Source organism: Austrofundulus limnaeus, unplaced genomic scaffold (assembly GCF_001266775.1).
Source record: "Austrofundulus limnaeus strain Quisiro unplaced genomic scaffold, Austrofundulus_limnaeus-1.0 Scaffold491, whole genome shotgun sequence".
NCBI classification, from domain to species: domain Eukaryota; kingdom Metazoa; phylum Chordata; class Actinopteri; order Cyprinodontiformes; family Rivulidae; genus Austrofundulus; species Austrofundulus limnaeus.
The window spans coordinates 47,023-67,966 of record NW_013952893.1 but is presented as its reverse complement, the minus strand read 5'-3'; the positions used below and the strand labels follow the sequence as shown (position 1 = coordinate 67,966).

Genomic DNA, 20,944 nt, shown 5'->3' with positions numbered 1-20,944 from the left:
TTATAAGGGAAACCTCTTCTAAATATATATATATATATATATATAATCAGAGGAAACCTCTTCCCGTCCAGTCCATGTCTGCTTGCTCTCTTGATTTATGCCCCAGGGTCATAAAAGTAACATTTCTCCAACACGCTCATACATCTGTCCTATTAATCCAACATTTTTTAACATCTTTTTTTTTCTTTGGATGGTATTGGTGTGCTTCAAATGAAACTCCTCTCAGCTTGAAGCTTGTTTAAAGCAGAGCATCTCATGGTTTTGCCATCAGGCCCAGTTGTGTGCCTGGAACTGGGGTGACAGCAGGGTCATGTTTTTATGCAGGACAAATGTTTGAGTTTGTAATGTTTTTGGACTTTGCCATGCCTCCATGACCGTCATATTTGTTTAATCTTGAGAGGATTTAACTGCCACAAGATTTGTTTTCCTCTCCTGTTTCCGTTTTGTTTAGAACAAACTAAAACAAAATGTAGTTGGACACAAATCACCAGCATGACTATTGTAACATGTTAGTGTTTCACCAACATTATATCTAAAAAATCTATCATCATATTGTAGCAGTTTTCTTCCTGGTACTAAAAATGTGTTTATTTACAGTGAAATGTGCTTTTTTCAAGTGTACCCACTTGCTGACTGTGGAGTAAGCTTTTAGCTTTGCGCTAACTACTTCAATCTGTCCAGGATCCAGATTTCGCAGAGGTGCTGACAGACCTGAACAGCCGCGAGCTGTTCTGGTTGTCACGGGGTCAGCTGGAGATTGTTGTGGCGACTGAGGATCAAGATCCAAGACAAATCTTGGGCTTCATCACTGGCAGGAAATCTTGTGACAGTAAGAGATGTTTTACTTGTCAAAAACATATTTACTTTCTATAAAAACACTAGAACCTGAGGAGAATAAGAACGGGGTTTGCTGTGCGCACCTTCAGAAAGACACGCGTGAGGTGGCACATCAAACATAAAAACCACAAGAGTTTTATTATGTTCTTGTCTAGGCATACCACTATCAACTATTATAACTATTTTTCTTTAGAATAATCTATACATTTTTTTTAATTAATGTTAAAATTACATAAAAGACTAATTTTCGTTCAAACAATCAGTGCATTTTGGCATTTATGGTATCCCACTAAACCAAGTGCTAATTTAACATGACAAATAAATAAAATAAAGCTTTTACTTATTTATGTATGTAAAACCAAAGGCTAAATATTCAGCATGTCATGAGGTTATTATTGATAATTACTGTATTAAAATGGGACTGGTACTGGACATGTCAAGTAGTTCAGATGCAGATTTTTTTGTGAAAATTATGTATTTTTGAGGGTCATGATACAGGGAACTGTCCGAAGGGGTTGGCGTGTGGAAGAGGAATCCTTTTTTACAGGAATTCATTCCTTCATATGGCTTTAACTGTTTAAAATGTTAATATGGAGACTGTAACTCTGCCAAAAGTTCTTTAACTTAACTACATATTTTTTATCATACTGATGAATTTTATGAATTAATAACCTTTTGAGATCCTGATATGAGAATTTTGACTTTCTTCAAGTATGTATTTTGGTCTGTTCAGTTTATTCCTCTTGTCTTTTTCAGAAAAACTAGCTTCAAGGTAGGGCTGCCAGAAACGATTATTTTTATAATCGATTAATCACCGATTATTTTTTCGATTAGTCGACTAATCGGATCATATGTTAATTGATTATAAAACATACAGCTTATCCCGCCAGAATGCAGCTGCCATTATATAACCATGGTTAGATTTTAGCTATATGCTAACTAAAAATAATTGCTGTGGAAGGTAAGTTCTGCTCTGCAGATATTACACAGGTTTCTCTTTCATTTTCTTAAAATGATCCCACACTTTGAGCTCTGTTGTCAGGTAGCCATGATACCAGAGCCTGTCTGTATAATGTCTTGTGACGTCCACGGCCTACCCCAGTTACCACTACTGTGCATGTGTGTCAAGGACAGAAAGGCAGACGTGGCAGTGGAAGGTGTCAAAGCAGTTTGGAGAGAAAAACAAAGTAAAGAACAAAAAGAAAAAGAAAACGACTAATCGATTATTAAAAATTAGTCATCGATTATTTTAATAATCGATTAGTCGTCGATTAATCGATTAATCGTGGCAGCCCTACTTCAAGGTTCTATTTACATTTTTTAAGTATAAATTATTTATTTTTAGCAATGTTTTTTTTATAAAGTTCTGGCAAATTAAAAATATCAGAAGGATAAGACAGTCTGGCCAGAGAGGCCAGGGGCAATGAAAAACACAGGATGTGCTATTTCCACCCCTGGACACACCTTGATGCCACCTCTTTGCTCGTCAACTTGAGGCTGATTTTGTTTTTGTTTTTTTTTCTCCCTATAAATACTTTCTGTGACCGCTTTTCAAGTCTTATCACTTTGGGCAAAAACTTGTTTATAGACCTTATGTTTGGCTTGGTTTCACCACCACTGAACAGGCATGTGTGTGTTTGTGTGTTAAAAAAAAGACAGAATTTTTGCAGGCTTTCCAAGTCTCTGGAAGCATCAAAGCACACACATGGCCATTTCATGGGACACATACTTGAGCGTAATCCTGACCATCAGTTAGTCTAATTGTATAAAACACTGAAACACATTTTTTACTATAAAACATAGATATCATATGTATGCCATGCGATGATTGTTTATAAACTGCTCACACACACATGGGTACTGCCAAGGTCACCATGTGCTGGGCCTCGACTCCCCATGATGTTGCTCCACTGCTGTGATTAACAGCAGGTGATGTAATGCCTGAAGAATTCTGGCCCAAACTTCTTTCCCTTTCTGCAGTTTCGCCTCTCCCTTCATGTCTCTGTCTCTTCATCTGTTGTCTTCTTTGTGTGTTGTTGACATTCAGTTATATGTAGCATTTTTCCCTTGGTGGGCCATTTTCAAAACTTGTCTCTACCCCCCCCCCCCCCCCATTACTCATGTTCTCCTGTCCCCTTAGCTCAGTCTTTCTAATTCTGCTTCCTTCAGCAAGAGTTACGTCATTCTCAGACTGAACCTTTGTTGGTGTTTTTACTTATATCTGTTTGTCCAGCAATATGGAATCTTTTGGTGAGTAGGGCTACCCACTTTTGGAAATTGGCACACTTTTGTTCACATCATACTCAGCTATGAAACACTTTCAACTACAGCAATTTCATTGGGAAAAAAAAACTTTTATCAAACAAACAAACAAATCCGTATTTTAAGAGTTAAAAAACAGGAATTAGACAGGTTTGTATTTTGGTGTTCCACGTCCCAAGAGCCAGCTTCTGCAGCCGAGGATCAGACCGCCAGGGTCCCCTCCTTCGGCCGCCGCCCATTACACACTGCACCCGACCCCTTTGGCCCCTCCTACAGGTGGTGAGCCCGTTGGAAGGGGGACCCACGTCTCCTCTTCGGGCTGAGCCCAGCCGGGCTCCGTGGGTGAAAGCCCGGCCACCAGGCGCTCGCCATCGTGCCCCACCTCCAGGCCTGGCTCCAGAGGGGGGCCCCGGTGACCCGCGTCCGGGCGAGGGAACGCCAGATCCAAATTTTTTGATCATCATAAGGGGTCTTTCGGGCTGCGCTTTGTCTGGTTCCTCACCTAGGACCTGTCTGCCTTGGGTGACCCTACCAGGGGCATAAAGCCCCAGACAGCATAGCTCCTAGGAYCATTGGGACACTCAAACCCCTCCACCATGATAAGGTGGCAGCCCAAGGAGAGGTGGAGCCAGTTGAGGTGGCTCGGGCATCTGGTAAGGATGCCTCCTGGACACCTCCCTGGTGAGGTATTCTGGGCACGTCCCACCGGGAGGAGACCCCGAGGAAGACCCAGGACACGCTGGAGGGACTATGTCTCTCGGCTGGCCTGGGAACGCCTTGGAGTTCCCCCGGAGGAGCTGGAAGAAGTGACTGGGGAGAAGGAGGTCTGGGCCTCCCTTCTGAAGCTGCTGCCCCCGCGACCCGACCCCGGATAGGTGGAAGAAAATGGATGGATGGATGGATGGATGGATGGATGGATGGATGGATGGATTGATGGATGGATGGATTGATGGATGGATGGATGGATGGATTGATGGATGGATGGATGGATGGATGGATGGATGGATTTTGGTGTGATACTAATGTAAGTGTTTGAAGTTATGATGGCATTTTATTTTTGGCCAAGTAAAAAATAAAAAAGTGTGTATTGTTTATTTTTAAAAAATATTAATAAAACAGGGCAGTATTTAAGTGAAAACCTGCACTTGTATGTAGCTGTTTAATGTGCACTGTAAAAAAATATAAACCAAAACCTTTTCTTTCTTTAGAGACACTAAAACTAACATTGGTATTAAATGTAAAGATTTGAAATGATGCTCACAGAAATAATTTTGTCATTTGACCTGATTTTTTGAATTATTTTCAAAATTTGTAAGCAAAATATTCTCACTTTAAAAAAGGACATTCAATTAAATAGACAAAAGTATCTTAAACAACATTTTCCTAAGTAGCTGCAGCAAACACAAAAGTTTCTGTGTCCAACATCTGCAGAACAACATCATTTTTCTGTATTGTATTGACCAGAGATTTTCAACTGGTGGATTGTGCAACCCTAACTCCAGTGAAGTTGGGATGATGTGAAAAAAGAAAACCCAAATATAAACAGAATATGATGATTTGCTAATCTTTTTCAACCTATGAATTCGCTACAAAAACAACACATTTAATGTTCAAACAGATAAACCTTACAGTTTTTTTAATATTCATTCATTTTGAATTTAATGCTGCAACATGTTCCATAAAAGCTGTAACGGGGTCATGTTACCCTCTGTGCTCCATCAGCTTTCTTTCTAACAACACTCATTAAGTGTTTGTGAACTGAGGACACTAATTGTTGAATCTTTGTAGCTGGAATTCTTTCATTCTTGCTTGATGAACAACTTCAGTTGCTCAACAGTCCAGGGGTCTCTTCATTATGCTCCACACATTTTTAATGGGAGACAGGTCTGGACTGCAGGCAGGCCAGCCTAGTACCTGCACTCTTTTACTCTGAAGCCTTGCTGATGGAACACGTGCAGGATGTGTCTTCATTGTCTTGCTGAAATCAGCAGGACATCCCTGAAAATGATGCAGCTTGAATGGCAGCATATGTTGCTCCAAGACCTGTATGTAGGTTTTAGCATTAATGATGCCTTCACAGATGTGAAATTACCCATGCCATGGACACTAATACTCCCCCATACCATCAGAGAGGAAGGTTTTTTAACTTTGCACTGACAACAGTCTGGACAGTCCTTTTGCTCTTTGGCCTGAAAGACGCAATGTCTATGATTTCTAAAAAACAATTAGAAATGTGGACTTGTCAGAACACAGGAGACTTTTCCGCTTTGTGTTGGTTCATCTCAGATGAGCTCAGGTCCAGAGAAGCCGGTGGTGTCTCTGGGTGTTGTTGATTTATGGCTTTGTCTTTGCATGGTAGAGCTTTAACTTGTAGATGTAGAGATGAGCAGTGTTCACTGACACTGGTCTTCGGAAGAGTTCCTGAGCCCATGTGCTAATACCTGTTACAAAATGACGGTTTTTAATGCAGGGCTGCCTGAGGGGTCAAAGGTCACGGGCATCTAATGTTGATTTACAGCCCTGCTGATTACTTGCAAAGATTTGTTCAGGTTTTCTTAAGGACTGCAGATGATGAAATCCCTAAATCTTTTTGCAATTGTACATTGAGAAATGTCGTACCTAAACTGTTGAATCATTTGCCAGGAGTGTTTTGTGCTTTCCTCTACTTTCCTAGTGTTTTGCTGTCCCTGTCCCATCTTTACTGCAGACATCAACTTCAAAATGGGTGAATGTTTGCAAAAACCAATAAAATACAATTTTGTTTGTTTAAAACTGAAGAGAAATCATTATGAGGTGATTGAGAACCAGTAGACGAGCTCAAACTAGGTCTTAAAGACAAAAAAAAAATGTTCCTTCTTCCCCCTGCTTCCTCTTCCTTTCTTAGGATTTTTTCTTCGTTTTAATGTCACAAATTCCTCTATAATTAAATCTGACATCCACACATAAGACTAAGCAATTCACACTTCAGATATTCTACCTCACATATTCTAATCACTGATAGCAATTTTTATTTTCTTCTGGAGTTTTTTTGTGCAATTTTTCATTAGTTTTGTTAAGAAGCGATGGTTGTGGGGATTTTTTTAACCACGTTGTTATTATTTCTCATTAGTCATAGGTCACAAAACATGTGACTTCTGCGTAATGAGTGTTAAATTCTATTTAGGCTGAAGCAGAACATCTGGCTCTTAAAAATAAAAAAACACAATACTTTCTTTATCAGTTTAATAAGAAACATGTCTTTCTGGTTCCAACTAGGAGACGATTTCTTATTTTAAGAGACAGCTGGCAACCCTTCTGAAGAATATTAGATATATGACTTTATTGTTGGAGAGTAGCTGCAGAACATGGAGGCAAACATAAATTTTTATTATGACAGAAGTCTTTACCACATCTTACATGCAGTCAGGCTGTGCTCTGGTTGTTTGGGTATAGAAAGTGTAATGGTTGAAGTAATTTACCTGAGCAGAATTTTGAATGTTTATCTGATTTTGTTTGGCTCAGCTATTCAGAGTGTGATGTCCAGTGGGGATGCGCTGACCCCAGGGAAGACGGGAGGAGTGGGATCTGCAGTCTTTAACCTCAATGATAACGGAACATTGGAATACCAGGTACAAATTTATTTGCTTCCAAAGGAAAATAACTTGAATAAAGAAAATTTTTTGTTTTGTTTCTATCGTATCTTTGTGTTTGATTATGGTAAGTTCACCTAAAGTGTTGTAGTGTGTTGCACTTGAGTCATTATGGGCATATTTATAAACAAACAAGTTTAATCGTCTTCAGTTCTAATATTTTGACCCCTGTCTAACCTAAGATCAGTTGGGTATGGTGGCCAGCTTCAATCGGACTAATTAAAATCTGTTTGGTGGTTCATGAATTATTTTGCTAACGGACTGACAGACAAACCCACACAGCACGCAGAGACAATGGGGACCTTCAGTCGTGACGTCACGCACATCATTTGCTTACATTATCTGCCAGTCTCTCAAAAGATCGGACAGATGGACTAGATTCTACTGAGAGTCAGGGTTAATACCATAACCGAAAAATACATTCCTAGAGCAAATTTTGACACATCCAAAATCAGGAAAATAGAAAAGTTCAATTGAAAGGTTGTGTGGAGGGTCGAGGTCTTCGACAGACTTGGAAAGCAAGCAAAATTGTAAAAAGGTTGATGTTTTTACCCATGTTTTATAGCTTAGCATGCTGCACCTATTGTCTGTGTGTGTATTATCTAACACATTTTGACTCCCGATTGGTCACATATTGAACCTCGTCCATGTTCCCTCTGGGTCCATGTTTCTGGTGCGGGGCTTTTCCGGGTTCGTACCACATAGGGTTTTTGAGTTGGGGTCCATGGTTAATATTAGGGATCAAGATTACTGATTAATTTTACGTGGTGAGGTCAGGGATAGGATCTGTAGGGCTAATAGAAGTTAAATTTAGGGTTTAGAACAAAGGGTTTAGTTCTCAGGCATTTTCTACACTTTTCAAAAATATGACAGCTGGCTCCTCCTTGCTCTCTTCTCGTCAATAACTGATGGTAGGGGGCTACCTGATGCATCAAAACTGAACACAGAGGGAACCCTGGACAAGCATCAATATGTGACGAGTTGGGAGTGAGAGTGGGTTGTATTATTGCTTAAGCCACCACCTCTGCATTGTTTAAAGAAACATAATAGTGATGTTTAGAATTTGTGTAAGTATGATATTATCACTGTATCTGTGATTGACTGCAGTAGATTGCTATATGGGGCTAGCATGGATGCTAGGAGTAAAGTTAGCAATAGGCTACAGCAAAAGCAATGGCTGTGTCCAAAACGGCAGGACGGGTCCTCCGGAGGACCCAGACTCCCTGGTCTCGGCAGGCCGGGTCCTTGGTAGACCGGGAAGACCGGAAAAAAGAGGCTGTGGATTTGGACGGTCTAGCCTCCCGTCCTTACCCCGGCGTACGTCTTGTCACCTAGCAACTGTGACGACGCTAAACAAGCAAACTTAAATCAAAACTAGAAAAATATCAATACATTAGCATTATTAATATCACAAAACTATAAAATTAACTTAAAAGTATCATTTGAAGAACTAATTGACCCGCTGTAGGTTCATCTTTATTTCGCGTTTTTTATGACGAAAAAATAATAATTAAAAACATGTCCATACAAATGATAAAAGTATTAGAATTATAACCGCTAATTTTTTTTAATTTTTAAATCACCATATTTTTATTTAAAATGTATTCTTTTCTCTCGCTTCGTCCGCCATTACTAGCTTAAAAAAATCTCCGGTCGGGCCGCAATGCATTATGGGATATGCTGGGCCGGGAAGGATCCATCAGACCTGTCCTTCGATTCGGGGAAAAAGAAGGACGTATTTCTCGGACGCATCGGAGGAGTCTTCCGTTTTGGACGTCCTTCGTCGCGGCGCTGTGACGTATGCAGCCGACAAATTCGACCTTCGGAGGACCCGTCCTGTTGTTTTGGACACAGCCAATGTTTATTTTACCTGTTTATTGTCAGAAAGGGATAGGATTAGGGTGGTCCAGTGTTAGTCTTTTATAAATTTAAATAAAATTTATTAAAACATTTCATAAAATGTTTTGAGCAGACATTAAGTCCATGGTTGCACTTTTTTCCGGTCAAATTCTGCTTGTCACATCATTCAAATCCAGCCTAGCATCTTAGCTTGAGAAAAGTGATCAAAAATACTCCTCCCATGTAGGGATGATGGCTGTATCCTAAGCAGTGGTGTGCCGTCAGGGCCAGCAAAGCCTTCTCTGCTGGCCTAAACACAATCAGAATCACTACATTATAGAATATTTAGTATTTATTATAACAATTATTAATATTGATATGAGGGTATTATTAATTTTGAATCATCTGTTCTCTTCGTTTCATAGTTTTTCTCCTGGCTAAACAGCTTCCAGCAACTTGTATTTATTTAGAGCTTTTATCCAATCATATTTCGATCATCATTAGGGCTGCCACGATTAGTCGATTAGTCGACAACTAATCGATTATTACATTATTACATATTACTTTACAATCAGAGCTCCTTTTTAAAAAAATAAAAGTTTAAATGCTGGAGCTCAATACTTGACGTAATTGGTCGAAGGAATCGATCAAGGGGGTTAGAGACTTAGAAATGATTTAAAGATGTTATGCTGATGAAGACTGACATCTAGTGGTCAACTGGAGCAACTGTGCTTTCGTTTCCCATCACAAATCAAATCCGTCATGCACCCAGAATGCATCGCTTCAGTTTTCCAATAAACTGTTTTAAAATTACTTTATTGATGCATCTTTAATGAGAAAAATACAACAAAGACCAAGAACTAGCAATCCTCAACAACTTTTTAATTTTTGCACCAGGAGCTAAAGGTCTGTTTCAGGAAATCACATCCCCGGCAATTGCCGGTTGTAGAATTAAGTTGTAAAACAGTTCATACACCGCTAGTTGGCAGTGTTGTGCATACAGTATATTGTACATGAATTGTTGCCAGCTACTAAGTGTCATGCACCCAGAATTCATGCACCTAGAATGCATCGCTTCAGTTTTCCAATAAACAGTTTTAAAATTACTTTATTGATGCTTTTTTAATGAAAGTTATACAACAAACAAAAGAAAAAGACAAAGAAGCAGCCGAACTAGCAATCCTCAACAACTTTTTAATTTTTTGCACCAGGAGCTAAAGGTCTGTTTCAGGAAATCACATCCCCAGCAATCAGCGATTGTAGAATTAAGCTGTAAAATAGTTCATACACCACTAATTGGCAATGTTGTGTATATATTGTACATGAATTGTTGCCAGCTAGTAAGTGTCAAATTGAACTTGCGCTTTAAAATTAGCTTCCGCTAGTTTTTCTATGGCATAAGCACTTTTGAAGTTGTGGACCTAAATATTTTCATCAGTGCTTTAGAAATTGCGGAGCTAATTTTTGGACTAGCACTGCCCACCACTGCAGAAAATTAAAACGTATAACAAAAATACAGAACAGACCAGACTGGACTTTCAGTGTTAGCTTAATGGTGGTGATAGAAAAGTACTTATTGTTGAAATGGAAATGGGAGGACCTGTGTGACAGAGGAGCCAGGTTTTTCTTTAGGAATAAAAGGAGAATGGAGTTTTTAAATGGATAATATAAAGTTTCGGTGAGTAAAATATATGTTATTTAAATGTTTTATTTAGTCATATACAGTAACCATATTGATGCTGTTAATGCGTGGCACAGCTGTAGCTGCAGTTGAGAAAACTTGTTAAGTGTGTCGCTTCAGTGACGACTGAGACACCTGTCTGTGGTGCAGAGACACCTGTCTGTGGTGCAGAGACACCTGTCTGTGGTGCAGAGACACCTGTCTGTGTGGTGCAGCAGCATATTGTTCTGCGTTTCTGTGTATTATTGGTGGTTTTTGTAGCCGTGGCTTTGTGTCAAGTTGTACAGATTGTCTGTAAATTAGACAGGTTTTGCATACAGACCTATAGGACTGTCTTGGCAGCCTCTCCCTCCCTGCTCTTTCTGCCACTGCGGACTCCGCAGTCAGCAGCGTCCCCCCACCCCACCACCACCAGCATCTCCAATTGAAGGCCTAGGTGTAAAATGCACGACCCGCCACTGATCCTGAGTCACTGTTACAAGAATTGTAGCACAATGTTTTGTGGTCCTCCCGGTGGAGTTTGATGATGTTTTCCTGAATTTATTGAAGTTTAAACACAACTCAATTGAAATCAATGAAGTTGGTATGAGAGTTTGTACACGTACCAGTGTTGAGCGGTCGTAGTCACATGACGAGTGTTCTAAAAATAGCCTGAGAGTTCCTCATTGCATGGTCGCCCAACTTTCATGGTGATAAAAATCAGTTATGATGCTTCTAAATTTTTCTTGTTGATTGTTTCGGAATCAAGCCAATCCAAACATGCGTTGAACAACAAGAAGCCATCAAAATTTAAGTTCTTGTAAACACTTTTAAAGGAACATATCAGAGGTCATCTTCGAATTTTGATTTGTAATTTTCTAGAAAAAAAAGATAGTTACCAGTTAAATTGAGTGGTTATGCTAATGTAACAGTCATATTTTTCTACACATTTTAGTGTACTATAACATTTATATATGTATATATAAAATTTTCTTTCTCTATCCGTCAGGTTCAGGTTGCAGGTCTCAGCAGTGATGTAGTCGGCCTGACGATAGAGCTGAAACCACGACGTCGAAACAAGCGCTCGGTCCTTTACGATCTAACACCCGAGTTCAGTCAGACCTCGGGACAGGCGGTGGGCAGCTGGAGTCGTCTGGAGGCTCGACACATCCACATGCTGCTGCAGAATGAGCTCTTCATCAATGTGGCTACAGCACACAGCCAGGAGGGGGAACTCAGGGGCCAAATCAAGGCCCTGCCATACAGCGGCTTAGAGGTGCCCAGACAGGGTATGTACCGATAATGTTTGAAGATACTTTTGACCGCTTTGGAAATTTGCTGAATGTTTAGTGTTTATTTAAAGGTTCCCCATTAGTTTCCAAAGAAGCAGAGACTATTCTTCCCGGGGTCCAACAATGGGTCCTGTTTATGCTTGCCCTTCATTTATCCAGACCAAGAAACCTTTTTCTGTCTCCTTCAGGATTGCCTACCCCTCTAGCTGGCCACTTCTTGTCTCCACCAGTAAGAACAGGAGCTTCTGGCCACGCCTGGGTGTCAGTGGACAAACAGTGCCACCTGCACTATGAAATAGTAGTCGCGGGTCTGAGTAAGAAGGAGGACGTCACTGTGAATGCCCACCTACATGGACTGGCTGAGATCGGGGAGCTGGACAACAGCAGCACCACACACAAGAGGCTGCTGACGGGCTTCTATGGCTCCCAGGTACATCGCTTTAAATCCAGGCACCTACTCATAAAACCCTCTGATGCACAGTTTATTTTTCAGTGATTTTTTTATTGTTGTTGTTGTTGCTGTGATATTCATAGTAATCAGATTATAATACTTAGGAATATTCAAAGAAAGTACTGCACAACATTTGACCCACACAAGTATAAAAAATGTATACATGGTCTTTTTCTCCTGTCTCGGTCAAACCCCCATCTCCCATCCCCCTCTTCCCCAGGCTCAGGGAATTTTAAAGGACCTTAGTCTTGAATTACTGCAACACCTGGACCAGGGAACGGCCTTCATCCAAGTCAGCACCAAGCTGAATCCCCAAGGAGAAATACGAGGACGGGTAAGTCATGAAATGCTCCACTTTTACATTAAGATTTGTGCTTGTAAAGCATGCAAGCATAAGATGTACGGGCTTAACAACTTTTTGTTTTGGTTTGTGATTGCACTTAACAGACAAAAAAATAAATAATAAAAGCAGTCTCTTTAGTGTCTTTTAATCACCCGAAGCTTTATGAGGCTGTGTGATTATTTTCACTGACAGGTGTTGTTTTCCTGTTGAAACTTTAGAGAAAAGTTCCTTTTATTGGGCTACTGAGACATGCAAACCAAACGCAGATGCCCATAAACTTTACAAGTGTGTAGGTTGATCAGCTTTTGTTGGCTGTCAGGACCCATATGTAAACTTTCACAACAGTAGGACCCAGCTGTTTTATTAAAAGATGGAAGTAAACTCCATAAATGACCATTTGGTGGACAGAAATGCTGCATTTCTGTTTTTAATGAGTACGCCTGAGAGGCAACTTTGAGGTGTGTTGTCAACAGATTCTTTTCTCTCTTTTATTTTTTCCTAATCTTTTTTCATCTTATTTTTTAATGACACATTTTATCCTCTTCTGTCATTCTTTTTTTCCAACTTCACCTTCTTTTGTTTTCCAACACATTTTCTTTCCTCAGGTCCATGTTCCAAACAGCTGCGAGTCTGGAGCCGGAGCCGAGGTGGAGGAGGCCGAGTTGGATGACACGTTGCTGACAGATCCCGAGGAACTAAAGAAAGACCCCAACACTTGTTTTTTTGAGAACCAGCACCACGCTCATGGTTCCCGCTGGACGCCTAACTATGACAAGTGTTTCACCTGCAGCTGCCAGGTGAGAACAAAACATAAAGATTGTTCAAATACAGAAAAATGCATGTTCCACATTTTAATAATTAAACATTTATCGGAGATTTTAAAAGTGCTCATATTAGCAAATAATAATATGAGAAGTTTTTTTTTTCTGTAGAAGAGGACAGTAATCTGTGATCCTGTCATCTGTCCCGTGTTGACCTGCTCCAGAACCATTCAGCCTGAGGACAAGTGCTGTCCCATCTGTGATGGTGAGGGCCGTCTGGATTGTTTGGTTTAAGTAGACCATTGGTCAATTGGCTGATACCCTGTAGTTAATAAAATAGTATTGTGATGTGTTGTCTTGCCATAGCTATTCAGATTCAAGTTTGGTTTCAGAAATTATTCATTTACATTTGAGTGAAGTCCAAAAACACTCTAGTACATATTGAGAGGATTCAAAGTATTTGTGTTTTTTTTTCTTCCTGTTTCTCTAACAGAAAAGCGAGAGCCCAAAGACATGAAAGCTGGAGAGAAGGTGGAAGAACATCCTGAAGGTTGGTGTTCTTCTTTACTGTTTGGATTTCTCCCTTTTTGTTAAAGTGGGTTTCTGAAAGCTAGATATGCACAATTAAACTCTCACTTTCTGTAGATAACTACTTGAATGTTCTCAGTTTCAAAGTTCACATATCAGTTGAGTTCAGCTTTACCGTCTATCAAAAGGAAATTTGGGTTTAAAGTGAAAACACAACTGAGACAATAAACAATAAAAACAACAGAAAAGTAGCAGTACTTTGAGTATCCTGGTTGGAGTTCATTTACCTTTTAGTTGTGGCTTAAGGGATCTCTGCCCCCAAGGAAAAATGAATTCCTGACAAAGACGGGGATCAGGACTGAACAGTTTAGACAGAGCTTTCAGCAAAATGTGTCTGTAATAAATTTGTGCAAGAGAGTTCTGCACACCAACTATTTTACTGGCTGGACTGAATGGAGCGAGGACCAAAGTGGATTGACGTCATCGTGAAACCGCTCCAATCTGAAACATTATAACAGCAGTTCTCAAGGGGGCTTTTTAGAAACCTTTACATGGTGGTTAAATGCACAAAACACAGTTGTTTACAAGAACTTTGTTTTGTTTATTTATTTTTTATTTTATTATTACTTTTTTTACAAACATAAATGGCACCATCTTGTTCAGAGCACTTTTTGGGGCACGCTGCAAACTGTGATGGGTGTCGTTTAGATGACAGTAGCCGATTTTGTCAGTGGGTCTAGTGGAACTTTGCTGTTGTCTCTAAAGTTATTTAAACCTTTACACCGTAGCCAGTTTGCATTAACCTCCTTGGACCAGGCATCATGTCAGTGTGCCACAGGCCTGCAATGCAAGAGTTCGGGTCTTAGGAGGTTTAACGGTTCCACTTGACATGAGTTCTGGATGCCCCTGAAGCATTACATATGTACTGCTGGTGGTGTTTAGTAGAACTGTAACAAGATTTCTTGTCAACGTTAAAATATGTCTCATGAAGCCAAGTTGGAGTCAAGGACTTGGAAAAATCAAAAAGGGAAATGCCACTCAGATGAAATTGTGACCAAACATTCAAGTGTGCATCACCAAAGACTTTTTGTCCACATACAGTTCATGTTTGAAGATTTTTTTTAAAAATTGTTAACGTTGCATTTTGTTTTGGATCTGTCTCATCATTACACTGTTAATGGCTCTTTTTACCATCTGTTGTTAATAAACTTCATTTTTTTCTCTCTCAGGGTGTTACTTTGAAGGAGATCAGAAAATGCATGCTCCAGGAATATCATGGCATCCGTTTGTTCCTCCATTTGGCTACATTAAATGTGCTGTCTGCACCTGCAAGGTAAATAAATAACAATAAAACCAGCTTTGATTCATTGGATTCACATTCCAAGAAGTCTAAAAGAGTTTTACATTTAAGCACGATTTGTTCTGCATCAGCTGTTAATTATTATTAATTTTGTTAACAGGGGTCTTCAGGGGAGGTCCACTGTGAGAAGGTGACGTGTCCAGTGTTGGTCTGCAGTCACCCGGTGAGGCGTAATCCCTCAGACTGCTGTAAGGAGTGTCCGGAGGAGGAGAGGACCCCTGCAGGCCTGCGGCACACTGACATGATGCAGGCAGACGGTCCGCGGCACTGTAAATTTGGAAAGAACTATTACCAGAACAGTGACAGTTGGCACCCCTGGGTGCCGCTGGTGGGCGAGATGAAGTGCATCAACTGCTGGTGTGACGTAAGCAGCTACGCAGCAAAATGTTGTGGTGTTTCTGAACATGTGGAGCTCGTTTTTATGTCTTGTTAAGTGTTTTCTGACTATTTTTGTATCGGCAATAAGCCAAACAATGAGGAATATTATTACAGACATGAGGGGATTTATTATGTGTTTCAAGCCCTCTCATCCCTGCATCCCGGAGGTTCTTTTCTGCTGATTTTTCATTGTATGATCTTGACCAGATGCCTCTGGTCTTCAGTGTTTTGTTGTTTTTATTTGTCAGGGATTTAAGCAGCCCAATTAAAAAAGGAACATTTTAGCAGTTATCAAATAATCAATATTTATCAACACAAAAATCCCTATGGCTCCCCAGTTTTATAGACATAGAGCTAAATAATATTTGATGTGGTTGAAGCCGAATGTCCTTCACAAAACATAATTTGAAGGTGACTTAACAATAGAAAATATAACATTATTTTAAAAACGTACATTTCTCAACATAAGATGATTTTAGTCCAAAACACTGACAGCGGGCGACGTATTCCTTCAAGGAATGCGAGATCTTCCACAAAAGGGAACAAAAATGGAGAGTGGATGTTGGAATGAATAGATTCAGTTAAATGTTTTGTAAGAGCTTTTCTTTTCCTACTTGAACCTCATTTTGTCTCTGTGACCTCTGACCTTCATCCTTCCTGTCTTCTTGTCTCCAGCACGGGGTGACTAAGTGTCAGAGGAAACAGTGTGCGGTGCTGACCTGCTCCAACATCACTCGCACCGAGAATTCCTGCTGTCCTGAATGTGCTGGTAAATATTGATCTTTCTCACACACACACACTCACACACACACACAAGTTTGTATTTCTGTTAGCAATGCACCAATTTATCAGCCTGCAGATTTATTGGCACAGATTTCCCTAATTTTAGATCGGAGATCAGCTGACACTGGAAAAGATCAGATTCTCATCTATACCTCCACAAAGGTCTGAAAATCAGCCACAGTCCCCTTTTGCTCTGCTGTGAGCAGTGATGCCCAGTTAAAACAATTTTGTGCTGTTTCAGGAGTATTGTTCAATGTTCTTCACTAAAATAAGATTGGAACATTGAAGTTGTAACACCTGACAGAGTCAGTTATTTCAAAAATCGGAATGACAGACCAAACCTTTTAAAGATCGTCCAGAAAACTGCAATGTGTGCACTCCTAATGTCTGTCCTTATTAGGACCGTTCATTTTCAGTTGTTTCTATAGCTTAAACTTGACCCTTTACCTCTGCCCCACATCCATACATACCTACCTCTAAACCTAACCTAAACTCAGTTCACACCTTAAGCTTGGATTATACCTCAGTACGTGAGACAGCGGGGTGGAGACTGCGTAATTTTGGATGTCTTTTTCCTGATAGAGTATAAATGAGCTGAAGATGCGGCAGACTATAAATGATCATAGATCCTCCCTCTGCCCTCCCACAGCTCATATAAGTACATAAACAGTTATAAAGATGGCTGGATATTGTTTTTATTTATTTATTTATGTATTTATTTATTCATTTATTATTTTTATCACTCAATGATCAGTGGGTGAAGTAGAGTCTGTGGTGGAAAACCTTTTTTTTAATGGTGGTTGTTATGGTAATATTTATTTAACAAAGACAGAAATACGTGGTCCAAGAATGAAGGTACTCCGTGAGATGATCAGCTGGGTTTTATTGCAACAACAGGAAATACAGAGAACAACCTGGCCTGTCTCTGTGCCTCTGCTTCCCTCTGTCACTGTCTCTCCACACTGTCCACTTGAGAGGCCTCATATATATTAACAAACACCATTATGTCATCTTAGCAAGATTTGATACAAGGTCAATGGAAAACACAAAGATAAACACAAGTGATATCTAAGAATGACTGTTGTTAGCAAATCTTGTTCTGACTTTTAATCATTCTGTCTGCAGATGAACAGCATGTCATGAAAACCTAGGTCATTAAAGGATGTCATGAATTACTGGCTTAAACAAAAAAGTATTAGTTCTATTACAGTGTGATGGCAAAAAGTTGGAAAATCTGAAAATCAGCTGCCTTTCAGCAGGATCAAATCAGCTGCTTTTCCAGCTCTTTTAACAACTGGCTTCCAAAAAAAATGTTTTAAACAAAAAACGCTGCAGAAGGCAGAGCTTATCAGAGTCCTGCTCCTCAGCGCTGCTAGAGCTCTGCAGTGCTCCTCATGCATTCATGTCAACCTCTTTGGACGTTTACCTGTATAAAGAGCCCCAGAAATCCGTGAATTTCGCCGCCTGCTGCACTGCTGGAGGAAAGAAGAGAGGAAAAAGTTCAAAACTTATTTCTAGCGGCAGAACAGGTTGGAAGATGGCTGTTTGATGTTATTTATTGTTTTTTAAATCATCCTACAGGCTCTGACATGTTAGATAAATTTGAAAATGAGGTTTTGAAAAAATCCGTAAGACTTGAAAAAATCGGTGAGATTGCTCTTTACGTCCGTATACCTGCAAAATGACGTAAAATCCTCATAAGTTACGGACAATCCGTACAAGTTGACATGTATGCTCATGAACAAACACACCCACAAAGTTCAAACCAATCACGCACTCTAAGCTGCAAAGTCCACATCTCACAGTTCTGACTGGGGGCAATGCACAAGATGTCTGTCACCGGGAGAGAGACAGAACTTGTGCAACTTTTTGTCACTCAGCAGGGGGAACGAGACGTGAAGTATAACCTTTAGTCCTAAATCGAACCCCCAACCAAAAAATGGAGTTCCACCATATTAGGACAGGTCTTTGGTCCCCATAAGGACCAATGGTGTTCACAAGGTAGGTGTGTATACCAGAAATCATCTTAAAAAGGTAACAAATACAAATACACACAATACAAAAGTATGTGGACAAAGCACTGTACATAACGTGCCATCAACACTGTATATTTTATGACCCGTTTCAACAGTTGTTTTTAATGCTTTTAATTTTGAACATTGCTGGTAGGACAAACCAGTTTCTCTCCTTAAAAATTCTATTCTATTCTATGTAAAACTTGGCACATAAATCTTATGTATGTGTAAAGTAATTTAAAAGTTGCCTTAGTTTTGTAACAGCAGTTTTGGCTTATACATGTCTGTTGATGTTCTGGGTAGATTCCAAAGAGCAAGATGACCTGATGGTGAAAACACCGGACAGAAGACGAGCCTGGAGACACTAATGTTTTGGACTGCACTCACTGCAAAGACAAATCCCCTTTCTCTTAGCCCTTCAGCACCCTCCTCCTTCTTATCCCACACCCCAGAACAGCACACTGGGGTCTCCTATCCTCACCTCCTCTGACCCAACACCCACCCTGAGATCAGCTTCAAGATTGTAACAAGGAAAGACAAAATGGACAAGAGAGGAAGACAGAAACAAAAGACTTAATAAGTGAAGAGTCAAAGCTTTGAAGAGGACCAGCCCAACCTTATTTGCCTTCTGCTTCCTGCCCTTCAGTGTTTGTCAGAGTTCAACAGAACACTGGAAATCCAGGGAAGGTGTCAAAAAGGGATTGAAATCCAGCTGGATTTGAAAAAGCAAGTGTTGGAGGGACTGAAGGATTCAACTTAACTGAGATTCTCTTTGAAGCCCAGCCAGCACAAATGAGACTGTCACTGGACATATAGATGAAGAAGGTTGCTTAAATCTGGGCCAGTGCGTGTATTTATGTGTGACTTTTCTTCTTTAGGTTTTTGATAAAAAGGCTTCTCTACCCATCTGTTTTATTGAAAGAATATATTTCCACTCAGTATCACTCCTGTTGCAGATTAAAATCAGAACTTGGAAACATTTCCCGCTGGTCTTCGTTCTTCAGATTGTGTTGTTCCTGTTTTTTTATTATCTTTTTTTACTCATTGTGAAGTTTGTAGCAGGTTTGTATTTTGTATTTATTGAACAGTGTGGGAACAAAATAAAAAGCTTTTTTATTTGGTAAAAGTAGAATGTTTGTTCCTCTTCTATCCGTTTACATTTTCTTGCATCTGTTTTACTTTTCCAGTTTAGATATTTTCCTCGTTCACATACTTACATATATCAGAGGACAAATAAGCCAGACACACTGACTTCACTTAATGTTTCTGTTTCCAGCCTGCATTTCTTCCCCACACCATCCTGTCTTTGATGCCCTATCACTTTTTTTATTTGTTCTTTCTCTTTTTCTCTGAGCTCAACTTCCTTGCTTGCTTTTCCACCCTGTCAGCACATGTGGTCTCTAATGTGTCATATATACACCTCTCCATGTGGCCTATGCACACAGGCAAACACACACACAGAGTTCACACAGACTGAAACATAAACACAGCTTCACACATGTACACAAGTCCAAACTCCTGCAATCTGAACACGAAATTCTTTCCAACAGACCTATGAACTCTACTGCACTCTGCTGGTCAAGTATATCATTACACCAATAAAAAACTGTGCGCGCGCGCGTGTACTTGTTTTGGCTACAGAGTGAGAACCATGTTAGGTTTTTAATCAACTTAAAGGTCATTTTTGGAAAGTGAGGACATTTTCCCTATCCTCACTTTGTTTGCAGCTCTGCTTTAGGTTTAGGGGTATGGTGTGAATTAAGTTTTGATTCAGGTTAGGGTTCACTGGAGACCTGTAAAGGTTAATTTTAGGGAAAATGTCTGGAAATGAATGGAAATCAATACAAAGTCCTCAGTTTTATGCAAATACCAGGATGTGTGTGTGGGGAGGTTGTTTTTGGTGACATTTGGGGGCAACTTTAAGACAAAATGCCTACCTTTGGGGACAACTGGTGCATTTGGAGACAAAAGTCGAGTCCCCATTTGGTTTAAATGCCATTGGTGGGTTGGGGGTTCGATTTAGGACCAAGATGTGAGTTGAGTTTAGGTTAGTTTTAGGGTCAGGTAGGTACCTGTGAGGTTAGCCTTAGGGTCAGGTAGGTACCTGAGAGGTTAGCCTTAGGGTCAGGTAGGTACCTGTGAGGTTAGCCTTAGGATTTGTGGTCAGGGTTAGAAATGTAATGGAAGTCAATGAAATGTTCCCAAATGGATAGCTGTGCAAACTTTGTGTGTGTGTGTGTGTGTGTGTGTGTGTGTGTGTGTGTGTGTGTGTGNGTGTGTGTGTGTGAAAGGCATGTTGAGAAGTCATAGTTGAGTCCTATTATAAGATTTATTTTAAGCTGTAAGATTTTATTTGTTTGGTCTTTTAATTTGTTGTTTTTATTAACTTCATAATGAAATAAATGAACTCAAAAACTGACACCTACAGAGAATTTAACTGACAATAAAAAATGGTGGTTTTACATGATTTGGACAGTGTTGCAATCTTCCTTCCTTCCTTCCTTCCTTCCTTCCTTCCTTCCTTCCTTCCTTCCTTCCTTCCTTCCTTCCTTCCTTCCTTCCTTCCTTACACAAGAACATTCCCTCTTTCTGATTTCTGATTTTAAGCACAATTTGAATAAGACTACATCAAATCAGTGTTTAAAATCTATGCATAACTAGTTGAATGTTTTGTACAAATGTGAAGAGAATGCCATTAAAAGTTGACAAGGTTCTAAATTAAGGCATCTATGACATTTTGGTTTCTTGGTCAGACACACAAGATTTCATTGAGATTTCATTTTTAAAGCCGTCACAGAAACAAGGA

General features: G+C 39.9%; 1 protein-coding gene across 5 annotated transcripts in view; it reads left to right on the top strand.

Moving 5' to 3' along the window:
- Positions 1–19,264, top strand: part of chrd (chordin) — a 34,831-nt gene extending 15,567 nt beyond the window's left edge. For 4 of the 5 annotated variants that reach the window (XM_014025692.1, XM_014025691.1, XM_014025694.1 and 1 more), the window contains 13 exons: positions 682–829; positions 6,601–6,707; positions 11,237–11,516; positions 11,708–11,949; positions 12,191–12,304; positions 12,919–13,110; positions 13,246–13,339; positions 13,568–13,624; positions 14,832–14,935; positions 15,063–15,326; positions 16,016–16,109; positions 16,230–16,285; positions 18,442–19,264. In XM_014025692.1, coding sequence (XP_013881146.1) covers positions 682–829; positions 6,601–6,707; positions 11,237–11,516; positions 11,708–11,949; positions 12,191–12,304; positions 12,919–13,110; positions 13,246–13,339; positions 13,568–13,624; positions 14,832–14,935; positions 15,063–15,326; positions 16,016–16,109; positions 16,230–16,285; positions 18,442–18,465 — 1,776 coding nt within the window. In that variant the 3' untranslated portion in view covers positions 18,466–19,264. The remainder of the gene's footprint in view (positions 1–681; positions 830–6,600; positions 6,708–11,236; positions 11,517–11,707; positions 11,950–12,190; positions 12,305–12,918; positions 13,111–13,245; positions 13,340–13,567; positions 13,625–14,831; positions 14,936–15,062; positions 15,327–16,015; positions 16,110–16,229; positions 16,286–18,441) is intronic. The other variant, XM_014025693.1, reaches the window with a different exon arrangement.
- Positions 19,265–20,944: the final 1,680 nt, after the last annotated feature.